Source organism: Odocoileus virginianus, chromosome 11, assembly GCF_023699985.2.
Source record: "Odocoileus virginianus isolate 20LAN1187 ecotype Illinois chromosome 11, Ovbor_1.2, whole genome shotgun sequence".
Taxonomy (NCBI): domain Eukaryota; kingdom Metazoa; phylum Chordata; class Mammalia; order Artiodactyla; family Cervidae; genus Odocoileus; species Odocoileus virginianus.
The window spans coordinates 5,055,782-5,071,736 of NC_069684.1; the positions used below are offsets into that span (position 1 = coordinate 5,055,782).

Genomic DNA, 15,955 nt, shown 5'->3' on the forward strand with positions numbered 1-15,955 from the left:
ACACCTGAGACTGAATAGCAGAAATCACCGAACTAAACATCACTGTTTGTAAATATCTATCCTGGAACACAGGCACACACATTCCTCACTCAGTGTCTATGGCTCGGTCACATCACAACAGCAGAACTGAGTGCATGCCTCGGAGACCCAGAGACTGCATGACACGCAAAGCCAAACACTACTTCTGGCCCATAAGAGGACAAGTCTGTGAACCCTTGAACTATATCCTATCAGCCTATCAAGATTTTCTCAAGGTGGGTCCTCCTTTAAGCCGTGGCTTTTCACTCTTTTCTCAAGAAGGCCGTTCTCCCAATAGACATTCATCCCCTCACATCTTTTCTGTAATCACAGGGTATCTCATTTTAACTCTTGGTATCCTTGTAAATGCAAAACTTCAGTTGTCTTTATCATACAGAGTAATTCACCAGGTCTTGGCTTATTCCACCTATGACCAGCAGTCCTAAAATTTCCTATCCATAAGATCGTTAGGGCATTTTCAGAAACCACACCAAAAGCACTAGAAAGGGATTAGGACATTGCTGTAGAAGCAGAAACAAAATCATCACATTTTAAAGTAAATTTCCTTTCTTTATGACCTACCCTTTCCCCCTATCAGTGTGCATTAATCTAAATCTGGCATTTTATATCTACATACATGTCTGAAGTTATAAATCTAACAGACAACAGTAGAAGGGGCCACAGGAAAAGATAAGAAAGTAGGAGAGGCATTTTATGGTTAAGTTACATGAAATTCAAATTTTTCTAAACAATAATGTACAGGATGAGGTCAATTTCCTCCTAAATAGAAATGAATTTGGAAAGGCCTATGTAACAGCTACCTCTGCTTCATCAGCTATGCTAAAGCCTTTGACTGTGTGGATCACAACAAACTGTGGAAAATTCTTCAAGAGATGGGAATACCAGACCATCTGGCCTGCCTCCTGAGAAACCTGTATGCAGGTCAAGAAGCAATAGTTAGAACTGGACATTGAACAACAGACTGGTTACAAATTGGGAAAGGAGAATGTCAAGGCTGTATATTGTCACCCTGCTTATTTAACTTATATACAGAGTACATCATGTGAAATTCCGGGATACATGAAGCATAAACTGGAATCTAGATTGCCAGGAGAAATATCAATAACCTCAGATATGCAGGTGACACCACCCTTATGGCAGAAAGCAAAAGGAACTAAAGAGTCTCTTGATGAAGGTGAAAGAGGAGAGTGAAACAGTTCACTTAAAACTCAACATTCAGAAAATGAATATCATGTCATCTGATGCCATCACTTCATGGCAAATATATGAGGAAACAATGGAAACAGTAACAGACTTTATTTTCTTGGGCTCCAAAATCACTGCAGATGGTGACTGCAGCCATGAAGGTAAAAGACACTTGCTCCTTGGAAGAAAAGCTATGATCAACCTAGACAGCATATTAAAAAGCAGAGACATTACTTTGCCACCTAAGGTCCATCTAGTCAAAGCTATGGTTTTTCCAGTAGTCATGCATGGATTTGAGAGTTGGACCATAAAGAAAGCAGAACACCGAAGAATTGATGCTGCTGAACTGTAGTGTTGGAGAAGACTCTTGAGAGTCCCTTGGACTGCAAGGAGATCAAACCAGTCAATCCTAAAGGATATCAACCCTGAATATTCATTGGAAACACTGATGCTGTAGCTTTGGCCACTTGATGTGAAGAGCCGACTCACTAGAAAAGATTGATGCTGGGAAAGACTGAATGCAGAAGGAGAAGAGGACAAAAGAGGATGAGATGGTTGGATGGCATCATTGACTTAATGGACATGAGTTTGATCAAGCTATGGGAGATGTTGATGGACAGCAAATCCTGGCATGCTACAGTCCACGGGGTCACAAAGATTTGGACACAACTGAGTGACTGAACAACATGTTTACTTTCTGGTTGCTAGTCAGTTTGTGTCTGTCAAGCAGCTTGTTTCTCATGACTGTTAATGGAAAAAATGAAATATGCATTGTTTTTTAAATATTCAGAATTGGTAATTTATTTTTTGAAGCTTTAACAATCCTTTTCTAAGGGTGTTTGCATATATCCTGGGGGTTCTTGGCTGCCATACAAATAGGATATAGAAATAATGCAATAAAAATCGCAAGGCTTCCTGGGAGAATATTCTTTCTAATGTTATTTCAGTAGTTTAAATGGAAAACGGCATTATTTCTATATTAAAACAAATATATAATAAGGGAGCAGAAGACAAATAAGCCAGGATATTCTAAGATGAATAAGAGAGAGAATACTGTACTTCAAGAGATGCTTTAAGGACTCCAAGGCTCAGGGGTGATGCATTCCTTTCCCTTTGCTATTGGGATCAGTTCAGCTCAGTCACTCAATCGTGATCTGGTGGTCTGGTGGTCTGGTATTCCCATCTCTTTAAGAATTTTCCACAGTCTGTCGTGATCCACACAGTCAAAGGCTTTGACATAGTCAATAAAGCAGAAGTAGATGGTTTTTGGAACTCTTGCTTTTTCAGTGACCCAACAGTTGTTTCGCAATTTGATCTCTCATTCCTCTGCCTTTTCTAAATCCAGCTTGAATATCTGGAAGTTCACAGTTCACATACTGTTGAAGCCTAGCTTGGAAAATTTTGAGCATTCCTTTGCCAACATGTGAGATAAGTGCAATTCTGCGGTAGTTTGAAGGTTCTTTGGCATTGCCTTTCTTTGGAATTTGAATGAAAACTGACTTTTCCAGTCCTGTGACCAATGCTGAGTTTTCCAAATTTGCTGGCATATTGAGTGCAGCACTTTCACAGCATCATCTTTTTGGATTTGAAATAGCTCAACTGGAATTCCATCACCTCCACTAGCTTTGTTCATAGTAATGCTTCCTAAGGCCCACTTGACTGCATTCTAGGACTCTAGGTGAGTGATCACACCATTGTGGTTATCTGGGTCATAAAGATCTTTTTTGCATATTTTCTCTGTGTATTCTTCCCACCTCTTCTTAATATCTTCTACCTCTGTTAGGTCCATACCATTTCTGTCCTTTATTGTGCCCATCTTTGCATGAAATGTTCCCTTCGTATCTCTAATTTTTTTGAAGAGATCTCTAGTCTTTCCCATTTCATTGTTTCCCTCTATTTCTTTGCACTGATCACTAAGGAAGGCTTTCTTATCTCTCCTTGCTATTCTTTGGAACTCTGCATTCACATGGGTGTATCTTTCCTTTTCTCCTTTGCCTTTCACTTCTCTTCTTTTCTCAGCTATTTGTAAGGCCTCCTCAGATGGCCATTTTGCCTTTTTTGCATTTCTTTTTCTTGGGGATGGTCTTGATCCCTGCCTCCTGTACAATATTATGAACCTCTGTCCACAGTTCTTCGGGCACTCTTGTCTATCAGATCTGATCCCTTGAATCCATTTCTCACTTCCACTGTATAATCGTAAGCAATTTCACTTAGGTCATACCTGAATGGTCTAGTGGTCTTCCCTACTTTCTTCAATATAAGTCTGAATTTTGCAAAAAGGAGTTCATGATCTGAGTCACAGTCGGTTCCTGGTCTTGTTTTTGCTGACTGTGTAGAGCTTCTCCATCTTTGGCTGCAAAGAATATAATCAATCTGATTTCTGTATTGACCATCTGTGTGTAGAGTCTTCTTTTGTGTTGCTGGAAGAGGGTGTTTGCTATGACCAGTGCATTCTCTTGACAAAACTCTGTTAGCCTTTGCCCTGCTTCATTTTGTACTCCAAGGCCAAACTTGCCTGTTACTCCAGGTATCTCTTGACTTCCTACTTTTGCATTCCATCCTATAATGAAAATGACATCTTTTTGGGTGTTAGTTCTAGAAGGTCCTGTAGGTCTCTGCAGACTTCACTGAAGTCTTCAACTTCTGCTTCTTCAGCATTATTGGTTGGGGCACAGACATGGATTATTGTGATATTGAATGGTTTGCCTTGGAAATAAACAGAGATCGTTCTGTCGTTTTTGAGATTGCACCCAAGTACTGCATTTTGGACTCTTGCTGACTATGAGGGTTACTCCATCTCTTCTAAGGGATTCTTGATTTTGAGATGCTAGGATGGAAAAGTTGTGCAAAACTGTTCCATAGGCAGCCATATTGTCACCAAATGTAAACAGAGCAGACCCAGAAGTAATATTGTCTTTTCAAGTGTTCAATGAAAAAAACATTCCATAAACGATTTAAAAACATAATTGGATTTGGTCTCATTCCTGCCAGGTTGCCTGTCTAAAACATGTTTCATCTTTCTTATGTCTAATTGCATAACCAGCTCAGAATTCACTTACTCTCCCAAACAACTCCAGTGCAAAGTGATGTCTTTCTTTGGAACTCAAAGCACTTACTTTCTATACCATTTTAAAATAACCTATTTTCTGTAAAAGTAATATACACTCATTATCAAAAGCACATAAATACAGAAAAATATGAATAATATTAAAATTTCCTATAAGAGCCTTCACCCAGTAGTTAGTATTTTTAAGCTTCTTTTGTATTTTACTTTTGCAAGGTTATACTTGAGATTATATTGACTGTATATTTTTTTCACTGAATGAAAAACATTCCCCCATCATTTCCCCTAACATTTACCTAAACACATCTCATAGTATTTGGTATTTCATGTCTTTTTTACCTAGTAATGATATTACATTCATTTGCTTGCTCATGATTCATTCTTTACTCAGTAGTTGACTACAATGTACCAAACTTTGTGCTTATGTATTTCCTTTCCCATGCTAAATTAACTTATGAGTAAGGATCACTTTTTTAATTGTCCCCACATTTCTGAGTATAGACTTAATCAAACAAGAAGTATACAGTCAGTATTTGAAAATGAACTTACCAAAATTTCACTTACCCTCAACATTTTGAAAACATTCTTTTACACCAAGGTGCATCTCAAATTGTGCATGTTGACTACTTTTAATAAAAATTTTCTCAAAATGTTTCCTTTTAAGCTTGCAGTCTTGGTCACAGTCTTCCAAAGAAGCAAGGTTAACTATTTGTGGTAACATGTCATAGACACGAAGTCAGAGTCTCTACCAAGCTTAACACCTGTGCACCCAGGCCAGGTGCAGGGGCAGAGACGGCAATACATTGAAGAAGCAGACTCCAAAGACACACCTGTGTTTGAAGGCCATGAGAATACTCAGTGATGATGCAGGTAACTCATGAGGCTGGAAAGTCTTATGAAGCAGAACAACGATGAGCAACCAGTAGTAACTGGGGGTGCCAGATAAACTGACAGGCCTCATCATGGGTGTCTATTGGTGGAAGGACAGTGTTCCTGGCCTTACAAAACCAGAGCCAGGTACCAGCACGGCCAAGAGAGCATTCTGATATCTTGGATTATACAATAACTTCTTTCAGTCCTGACTGTGAGCGGGAAAGGAGGACATGCTATCTGAAGCTGACCCTCCTGCAAACTACCAGTTCCTGTTTATTTCCTCTAACAAAACCATCATCCAGAGAAAGAAACAAGAAAATATATTTTGTGTTAATAGGGACCTGGATGTGTTCTAGAATGAGGCTCTTTTTAGTTACTCAACTTGGAGGACACTTTGCTTTGACAAAAGAAGCAAGAGGAAAGGTCAAGTTACTCTTTGCTCTCACTTATCTCCTCAGTGTTATGCAATACTTTCTTGTTCCCAACATAGCAACCACAGAGGGCTATAAACACGTCCTTTGAACTTATTAATATGCTCGCATCAAGATTATCAGCATGTGAATTCTGGGGTAGGTCAGCTGTCGACCATGCTGTCATCTAAATAAAGGGGCTTGGGATTTCGGTGCCCTTCCTTGACAAAGCACTATACAGTTGAGAACTTCTCGAAAGAAAACACTGACAAGGAGCCAGTTATTCTCAACAGAAGAAGACCTGCGATTCCTAAAACCTTAGCAGTGACCACACAGAGGTCCACACACGGGATCCCGAGGCTGCGGAAGCCCTCCCAGCATGTCCTGAAGCTCCCTCCGTTCAGTCTGGTCTCCTGTTGAAAGCACACATTATCTAGTCAGGGGAAAACTACTCTCTGGATGTATAAGCAGTCTCAGTGACTTAGAGGAAGGAGATGTCACCGAGGGTTTCTGTTTACATGCTTGTCACTTTTCTTTCTTATATTTAAATATTTATAACATGCAATGGGCTCATGGAAGAGAATTTGGAAAATGCAGGAGGAAGATATGAAAATCTGATTAGTTACCTATAAATATATTACCTAGTGATAACCACTTTTCATATTTTAATTCATTTTCTGCTCATCTTTCTTCAGATATATTTCTTTATAAACACAGGTATCTTTCTTTTTAAATACCTTCTTTTTCTTTTATAGAGGAGAAGCCAATCCATATAGATAGACCTGAGTAAGGTTTATGCTATGCCAGTTTTCACTTTCTCTAGAAAAAAATTGATTTCTGTTTAGTAAAAAGGCATTAAATGATTACAGAGAGGCGAGTCAAGGAAAATATCTGAAAGAAAATGAGGAAGTTAATATTTCTGAAACTCTAGCTCAAAAGTACTTTGTATTTCATTCTATATAAAAACCATGAATATTTAAGTAAAAGAATAACTTTTATTATAAAATTAGCTAGCTTACTTTTAAAGGATTCAGAAGAAACTAAATTAAGAAAGCATGACTTTTAAGAATTCATCAAATTAACAAAAATGTTTTGATACTTTCTAAATAAGAGGCCCTAGAGTCTCACCTGGTCCACATTTTTCTAAATCTAAAATTTATATGCTGTGATATTATGAGACTTGCTAATGACCTCTAGAAAATGTCAAGATATTTCTGAATATTTAACAATAGATCCATGTATGACTATTGCTAACTTCTGTATAATTCTGGGTTTTAATAGTTAATTTTAGAATATATTCTGCCATATTTACCTTGATAAATGTAAAGAGTGAACTGGACACCAACTTGAATTTCAGTTTGAAATTATGCAATCTAGGGAAAAAAACTAGCATAAGCAAAGTCAAATGACAAACTGTGACCAAAAAAAAAAAAAAAAAATGGAAACTATATTACAAAGGATAACTGGCTTCTTTAAGGAATTAATTATTCAAAGACCAGTCCTCCTCCAACCTCCTGAATTATGGGTAAATGACATGCAAGCAGGTAACTCAAAAAAGAAAGGCAAGTAGCCCATGAATATATGAAAAGATGCTCAGTGTTTCTTAGTTGAAACTTTAATCATCTCTATTCATTCTTGCGTTTCTGAAGAAGTAACGTATAAAGGACCTAGAAATTAAATGTGTGGAAATACAACTTTCTTAGAATGAAAAGTCTCTATGACAAGAAGAAAAGTTCTGTTTTTTTTCCCCTTCATGATGGAATAGGTTGGTGAGCAATTAGATGAACAAATATCTGATACCTGAGACTTTGTAATTGCAGGAATCTGTGAGATTTTTTCTATTATATCAGCTATCTCTGGGAGATACTGTATATATTAACAATTTCTAAAATATTATATAGCCTAACTTGCATTATTGAGCAATTCTTTTCAACCCTGGCCTTACATTTTTCATCTGAAAAGCAGGGAATGGAACAACTGGTTTTGAAAGCTATTCCTAATGTTAGCATTCTAATTTTGTTTTGTTTTGCTTGACTTTTTGTACAGTTAAGTGTAAGTCAGTTTAAGTGTATGATGTTTAAATGTATTGTCTCCACCACTATAATGAGGAAGGAATAGAAGATTTTATCTTTGCAATCCTACTTGTGGAATACGGTTTGTAATATTTACAGTGTGAAGCTTCCAAAAGCCAAGAGGAAACAAAGTGAGTAGATGGTCCTGCTGAGAAACACCCTCCGCTCTGCGCCTGGCTGGGTTCTGGACCCCTGTGTTGGGTGTGGCTCCGCAGTATCGCAAGGTCATAGAGGCCAGAAGGTCAAGTGACTGGCAGGTGCCTACCAGGGCCGAGCAGAGGTGGCTGAGGTCCCAGGACCAGCATCAGAACGGCGGCGGCGCCCCGCTCCAGTGCTCCTGCCGGAGGATCCCCACGGGCAGAGGGGCCTGGCGGCTGCAGTCCATGGGCTCACGAAGAGCCACTTCACATTTAATGGTGGTTAGGTATTGTTGTTTCTTAAATTTTCACAAATACAAAGAACTATACAAAAAAGGTCTTAATGATCTGTGTAACCACAATGGTGTGGTCACTCACCTACAGCCAGATATCCTAGAGTGTGAAGTCAAGGGGGTCTTAGGAAGCATCACTATGAACAAAGCTAGTGGAGGTGATGGAATTCCAGCTGAGCTATTTAAAATCCTAAAAGATGATGCTGTTAAAGTGCTGCACTCAGTATGTCAGCAAATTTGGAAAAGGCAGCAGTGGCAACAGGACCGGAAAAAGGTTAGTTTTCATTCCAATCCCAAAGAAGGGGAGTGTCAAAGGACATTCACACTACCACACAATTGCACTCATTTCACATGCTAGTGGCGTAATGCTTAAAATCTTTCAAGTTATGCTTCAGCAGTATGTGAATCAAGGATTTCCAGATGTACAAGCTGGGTTTAGAAAAGGCAGAGGAACCAGAGATCAAATTGTCAACATCCATTTGATCACAGAGAAAGTAAAGGAATTCCACAAAAACATATACTTCTCTTTCATTGATTATGCTAAAGTCTGTGACTCTGTGGATCACAACAAACTATGGAATATTCTTAAAGAAATGGGAATCTATAAGACCACTTTACCTGTGTCCTGAAAAACCTGTATGTGGGTAAAGAAGCAACAGTTAGAACCAGAAAAGGAAAAATATACTGATTCAAAGTTGGGAAAGGAGTACGACAAGGCTGTATACTGTTACCCTTTGAAGGTGAAAGTGAAAGGTGCTCAGGCGTGTCCAACTCTTTGCGACCCCATGGACTATATAATCCAGGACGTTCTCCAGGCCAGAATACTGGAGTTGGTAGCCTTTCCCTTCTCCAGGGGTTCTTCCCAACCCAGTGATTGAACCCATGTCTCCCGCATTGCAGGCAGATTCTTTACCAGCTGAGCCACAAGGGAAGCCCAAGAATACTGGAGTGGGTAGCCTATCCCTTCTCCAGGGACTCTTCCCGACCCAGGAATTGAACCAGGGTCTCCTGCGTTGCAGGTGGATTCTTTACCAACTGAACTGTATTTAACTTATATGCAGACTTCATCATCCAAAATGCCAGGCTGGATATTATCACAAGCTGGAATCAAGATTGCCAGAAGAAACATCGATAACCGCAGATATCAGATGATACCATGCTAATGGAAGAAAGTGAAAAGGGACTAAAGAGCCTCTTGATGAGAGTGAAAGAGGAGAGTGAAAAAGCTGGCTTAAAACTCAGCATTCAGAAAACTAAGATGATGGCAACTGGTTCCATCACTTCATGGCAAATACATGGGGAAAAAATGGAAACAGTGATGGACTTCGTTTTTGTGGGCTCCAAATGGGCTCCAAAATCACTGCAGATGGTGACTGCAGCCATGAAATAAAAAGATGCTTACTCCTTGAAAGTAAACTTATGACAAACCTAGACAGCCTATTAAAAAGCAGAGGTATCACTTTTCTGACAGAGGTCCATACAGTCAAAGCTATGGTTTTTCCTGCAGTCACATACAGATGTGAGAGTTGGACCATGAAGAAGGCTGAACACCAAAGAATTGATGCTTTTGAACTGTGGTGCTGGAGAAGACTCTTGAGAGTCCCTTGGACAACAAGGAGATCAAAGCAGACAATCCCGAAGAGAATCAACCCTGAAGAGTCATTGAAAGGAGTGACGCTGAAGCTGAAGCTCCAATACTTTGTCCACCTGATGGAAAGAGCCAACTCACTGGAAAGGTGGAAGGCAGAACGAGAAGAGTGCATCAGAGGATGAACTGGTTAGGTAGTATCATTCACTCTGTCATCTACAAATCGGCACTTGACAAGAGCATTTGCCAGCGACTGAAGAAAAACAAGAGCATTTCCATCTGCCCCTGCAGAGACTGAAACCTCCCTGCTGCAGCTGCAGACCTTCAACACCCCCTGAGGGGAATTCAGGCTGGAGAGGGAGGCACCCTGAACTCCCGGAGACGCGGGGAACATTTCTTCCGGTAGCTAGATATTTTCAGGAACTGATTTCACGATCCCAGTCCTTGCATCTCTTCATGGCTAGAAAATTACTAAATCTCTTCATGGTGACATCAGCTCCTTGTGACTAGCAGAAAACCTTTTGCAAAGTAAGTGTTTCATTTCATTGAACTCTCCCTTCACCAAAATCTTACACTGACCTTCTCCCACTGCCTCTTTGGAGAAGGCTCTCAGAGCTATCTGAGGTACTGTCTCCCAGGCTGAAGTTTTCATTTTGCCCCAAATAAAATTTAACTCACAGCTCTCCTGTTGTATATCTTTTTAGTTGATGGACATGAATCTGAGCCAACTCCGGCAGATAGTGAAGGACAGGGGAGCCTGGCATGCTGCAGGCCATGGGCTCACAAAGAAAAGGACAGGACTTAGTGACTGAACACCAGAAACAAAAAAAAGAGGGGAAAGCCTCTTCCGAGAGCATTTACAGGCCCCTTCATATTGCTACGTCACCTCTGAACAACAAAATGCAAATAAACCAATTTAGGAGGAAAAGGATATCTAACTTTATGTACTGGCATCCCCAGACACCTCCTTCCATCTTACCGCCATTCCTAAAGCTTGCAGGAGAGCTACTACAGAGCTCAAAACCTGGTCTACGAACGACATACTCTCCATTCTCTCCTCATTTTCTTGTTGGCCGTTTGACAAAGTCTTTGGGGAATTTGGAGGAACCACTAGTGTTTAAGCCCCTACTTCACTCAAAGCCTGACTCTGAAGTTCTATGCCTCTCAGAACCTTAGGAAGTTCACAGTCAATAACTCTCCCTTTGAACTCTGTCACTAAAATGATCTCTTCAAGGCTAAGTGTTAAACAGTGGATCCACTTCAGAAGTCAGCTCGCCATTCCTGATTCAGGAAAGTTTTCTGTGTAGACACGTAGCTCATTCCTTTCAGAGACAAATCCTGCTTTGTTCCCAGTGCCTAACATTATTAAAATCAAAATTTCTCAGAATTTTTCCAGGATTTGGTAAATCCTCACTAGGGGAGAACCAGCAGTAATATGTTATAAGCACTTGACAGCAACATCCATTTATTTCATCCAGTATTTAATGCATATTTGTTAAGCACCTAGTATAGGTCTAGAACTATCTCAACACTGGAGATACAGCAAGAAAACGATCTCTGCCCCATGGAACTTGCTCAGAAAAATAGGGAAGAAGGCTCAAAAACCTTTCAAATGGAGCATCCCTTGAGTCAAACCAAAATAAGTTAAGAAAACTATGTAAAATGCTTCATTTATATTAAGAATGACTTGATGAACCCCAGAAATATCACTGACTGAAACAAAATTCCAGCAAAACCCAATTCTTGGATCTAATATAGCACTTGTAACTAGGAAACCAAACAGTAGTCATATTTTTCTCCTTTTAAATTTTCTCATGAGAAAAGAATTTACTTCTAAGACTAGAAATAGATTGGAAGTGTTTTTCAATTTTACTCAGCTATAACTGACATGTAACATTACATACTGGTACCTGCAGAGAACAGTGAGTAGATCTGTTTTCTTAAGTGCCAACACGGAGCCACAAGACATTTCTGTTGTATCACTGTTTTACAACTATAAGAAATAACAAAAATGACAATTCTTCTTCATTGAGTTTACTATTCTCTGTCTCCTTAATTATACCTCCTTTAATTGTCATCATGAAGCCTCTGGATTTTATAACCCAAGATACTAAGGTGTTCATTTTATACATCACCTTCACAATTAGTATCTGGTATGCTCTGCCAAAAATCCAAACGTTGTGCTGATCCGGGAGGAAGCAGAAATTCCATAGCTTGCTGAGCCTAGAAAATCTTTAATACATCTCAGATATAAAATTGTTCAAAATATATACAAAGTTCTATAATTACAGAAGATACATCTGAGGTTTACATGAAGAGATTTCTTTCCTTACCATCCTCATACACTAACCATATGTGATACAGGTTCTATTTCTACCATTCTGTGAACAAAAGAGTAGTTGATATACAGGTTGGATTAAAAAAAAATTTTTTTTTACCTGATTCCAAATGTAATAAAGGGTCAATGCAGAAAACTAAAACACACACACAAAATGAAATATACATAAGCCTATCAACTGTTAATTTTGATTTATTTTCAAGTAAACTCTTTTTAAAAGTGTGTCAATATACTATTTTAATAAAAGGAATGCCAAAAAGCACACACTGATTTGGAGTTTGCTTTTTCAACTTATGAATATGACATAGTTTCTCACTTTTTTACACTTCTTGCTGTACAAAATTTCATTTCAGAAAGATACCTATCAAAAAATCTTATACTTCTGCCAAATATTTAAGAGTTTATCCAAAATTATACCTCTTTGTTCACAACTCTGATGATTTCCTTGGGGTAAACTCTAAATGGAACTAGTGGTTTCAAAGTCATGTCCATTTAAAATTTTAAACCAAGCAAAAAGTGATGTTAAAAACTAAAAGTTTGAGGGTACTGGTTCCCCTGGCCTGCAATGTTTACACACTGGTTGACATTTTTATCCTTTACCAACTATTACCAAGAAAATGTCAACTCCTTTGTCTGCTCTTTAATACCGGTCACGTTACTTTTCTTTCCTATTACTAGACATACAGGTTTACTCTCAACTCTACAAATAAATTTGACTCATTCTTCATTTTCCAGCATTGAGAGATTGGTTCATCAGAGAAGTTGTCACTCGTTAATTCCTACCCATCCCAACTCTAATGACATTCATTGCTTCTGGAAATATGGCACTTAAGGCACCCTTTATCCTTGTCCTTTTCATGCATGTGTATTTCATCTTCAATGAAACATTCGGTTGTTCAACGGCAAGGCCATAGAGTTGAGGCCCCGTGTGCTAGCGGCCCGGTGTTATTTAATAATTACCTTCCCAGGGCCCTCTCCTGGGAATTACAGGGGGAGACCAATTAACTTTTGGCGAGCTGCAGTCCATGGGGTAGCAAAGGGTCAGACACCACTGAGCAGCTGAACTGAACTAACTTTAGCAGTTGGGAGAGCAATGGCCAAACCTTTCATGATTTTTGATATCTACCAGGCCAGGAGAAACTTTCAGTAGCAGACGTTCAACCATGGAAATCTCATTTATTGTCCCAAATTATGACTGCCGTCGACTAAAAAAAGACGTACAGCTTGAGAGTCATGAGTTAAGTTTTATTTGGGGCAACACGAGGCCTGCGGCCTGGGAGGCGACACCTCAGCTCTGAGAGATGCTCCAAAGTGGCAGTGGGGGAAAGGCAACACACAAAGTTCTGGTGAAGGCGGAGCTCAATGCCATGAAGCAGTCATCTTAAAGAGACACGCGCACCCCAATGTGCATCGCAGCACTGTTTATAACAGCCAGGACATGGCAGCAACCTAGATGCCCATCAGCAGACGAATGGATGAGGAAGCTGTGGTACATATACACCATGGAATATTACTCAGCTGTTAAAAAGAATACATTTGAATCAGTTCTAATGAGGTGGATGAAACTGGAGTCTATTATACAGGGTGAAGTAAGCCAGAAAGAGAAACACCAATACAGTATGCTAAGACACACACACACACACACACACATATATATATAATATTGGATTTAGAAAGATGGTAACGATGGTCCTATATGCGAGACAGCAAAAGACACACAGATGTAAAGAACAGACTTTTGGACTCTGTGGGAGAAGGTGAGGGTGGGATCATTTGAGAGAATAGCACTGAAACATGTATATTATCATATGTGAAATAGATCGCTAGCCCAGGTTCGATGCATGATACGGGGTGCTCCGGGCTGGTGCACTGGGGTGACCCAGAGGGATGGGATGGGGAGGGAGGTGGGACCAGGGTTCAGGATGGGAAACACATGTACACCCGTGGCGGATTCATGTCAATGTATGACAAAATCAATATAATATTGTAAAGTAATTAGCGTCCAATTAAAATAAATAAATTTAAAAATAAATAAATTGCAAAACTAATGAAAAAATGTATAATTTGGTAAGTTTTGACACTCCCCACCCATCACAATAAAGATAATGAATATACCCATCACCCCTTAAAAAAAAAAACAAGCAAAAAGGTATTTGTTAGTCATGAGGATCTGATGTCACCATGAAGGGATTTAGTGCTTCTCTAGCTATGAGGAGATGCAAGGATTGAGATCATAAAATCTGTTCCTAAAAACATCCAACTATCCAAAGCCCTGTCCCACCAGATTCCCTGGAGGACAGAGAGCCTCACTCCACCCTGAACTCCCTCTGGGGTTGTTGAAGGTCACATTTCCAGCAGCATGGGGTTCAGTCTCCCTAGAGGCAGGTGGCAAATGCCTTCGCTGTTCAGTAGTCAGCAGGGCTCTTGGTAAGTGCCAATTTATAGTTGACACTGACTCAAGCCAAAGTCTGCGCAAGGGCAGGGGTGTCCTGACACTGGATCCCAGGGCCAAAATGGGGTCTTGAGGGGATGTCTGCTCCCCCTGCCCGAGCTCTAGGGTTCTATTTTTAGGTCTCTGCCCTTTATTCTTTAATCCAGCCTTCCGGAAAACGATCACCGATGACAACGCCACCTCGAATTTCCGTCCCACCCTTCCTACACAGGGCGTTAACAGTCCCTTTTAACAACGCCCAGTCCGGTGGAACCAGCTATTTCCCGCACGCCGCAGCGGCTTCCGGGTAGGTCCGCAAGAGGGCGGAGCTAGAGGCAGTCGGGGGCGGAGCCAGAGGCCATCAGGGTCCCCGCGGGACGCGCAGCACTTCCCGCGCATGGGCGGGGAAAGGCCACGCCCCTCCCCTGCAGGCCTTTGGGAGGGGGCCGCCGGCCCATCGGCCTCGCCCGCTTCTCCCGTGTCACTTCCGCCCTGGGCGAGCCCGGGGGCTCCGGCCGCCCGCGCAGCTGCTGCGTCCGACTCTTGTATAGCGGGGAACTGGACTCAGCGAGTCTCTGCGGAGCTGTCTCGGGTGTCCCGCTGGTCTCCCCGAAAATGAGGGCGTCTTGCGCAGCGCGCAAGGCGCCGCTCCGCCTCCCCGAAAGACTGGCTTCTTCTGGGCGCTTCGTCGGGGTGCTTCCCCTGGCGCTTCTCCTCCTGCTGCCCACGTCCTCCGGTAGCGTGTGCGCCCTGTCCGGGGAGGGGGACCGGAGCGGACCCGGGGGGCGCGGGGGCGGACCGGCTGGACGCTGCTGGTAGCCTTCGTGGCTCGGGCCGCAGGCGCGGGGCCGGGCCCCCCCGCGATCGTCCGGGGTTGGGGTGGAAGGTGTACCGGGGGGGGGGGGGCACCACGGACACGGCTTTCCTGGGTGGTGTGGCTGGGGTGTTTACCTGGGGCCGGGTTGGAATCCCCGCCGCAGCTTGCAGAGTGGTTCCGGGACTGATGCAGTCCGTAAGGCGAGAGCCGACCTGCAGGGTGGTGACGGTGTCCGGGGTTGTTGTTAGGCTGCTGCTGTTTCTCTGGGGAGTTTGCCCTGTGTTTTTTTTCCGGGGGGGGGGGGGGGTGTGCCTCGTGCCCCGCGGGCCTCTCTGGGATTAGGGTAGCCCGGGCCAGGTGTGCCCAGGTGTGTGCTTTGAGAAAGTGGCCAGTCTAGCTGGGCCGAATGCGGAACAGGAAAGCTTTCTGCCTTTAAAGCGGGGCCTGCGGAGCCCATGTGGTGCCCGATGTCTCTGCTGAGAGCAGGCCCTGGATAGGGTTAGAAGGTTTGCGAGGGGAAAGGGGCGCTTTTTGTAATTCAGGTTAACAGGCAACTTGGTGCCCAGTATATATAAATAGCAAGGAAAGAGAGCTTTTTCAGGCATGAGGGAGCTAAGAGAATGATCAGTAGCTCCAGATGGTACAGGAGGTTAACGCGAATTACTGAGGGACAGAGGATGAGGCTGAATTTACCTAGAAGGAGGCTGG

General features: G+C 41.8%; 1 protein-coding gene and 1 long non-coding RNA gene across 11 annotated transcripts in view; one reads left to right on the forward strand and one right to left on the reverse strand.

Annotated features, from left to right (window-relative positions):
- Positions 1–13,228: 13,228 nt before the first annotated feature.
- On the reverse strand, positions 13,229–15,630 carry LOC139037421 (uncharacterized). Its single transcript, XR_011490211.1, has 2 exons — positions 15,382–15,630; positions 13,229–13,517 (listed from the first exon to the last, which is right to left on the reverse strand). It is a non-coding gene; the product is annotated as an uncharacterized lncRNA (long non-coding RNA).
- LOC110148103 (membrane cofactor protein-like) overlaps positions 14,843–15,955 on the forward strand; it is a 38,011-nt gene continuing 36,898 nt past the window's right edge. For 5 of the 10 annotated variants that reach the window (XM_020909999.2, XM_020909996.2, XM_020909993.2 and 2 more), the window contains exon 1: positions 14,843–15,166. In XM_020909999.2, the coding sequence (XP_020765658.2) occupies positions 15,046–15,166 (121 nt within the window). In that variant the 5' untranslated portion in view covers positions 14,843–15,045. The remainder of the gene's footprint in view (positions 15,167–15,955) is intronic. The other 5 variants (XM_020909997.2, XM_070473852.1, XM_020910002.2 and 2 more) reach the window with 3 other exon arrangements.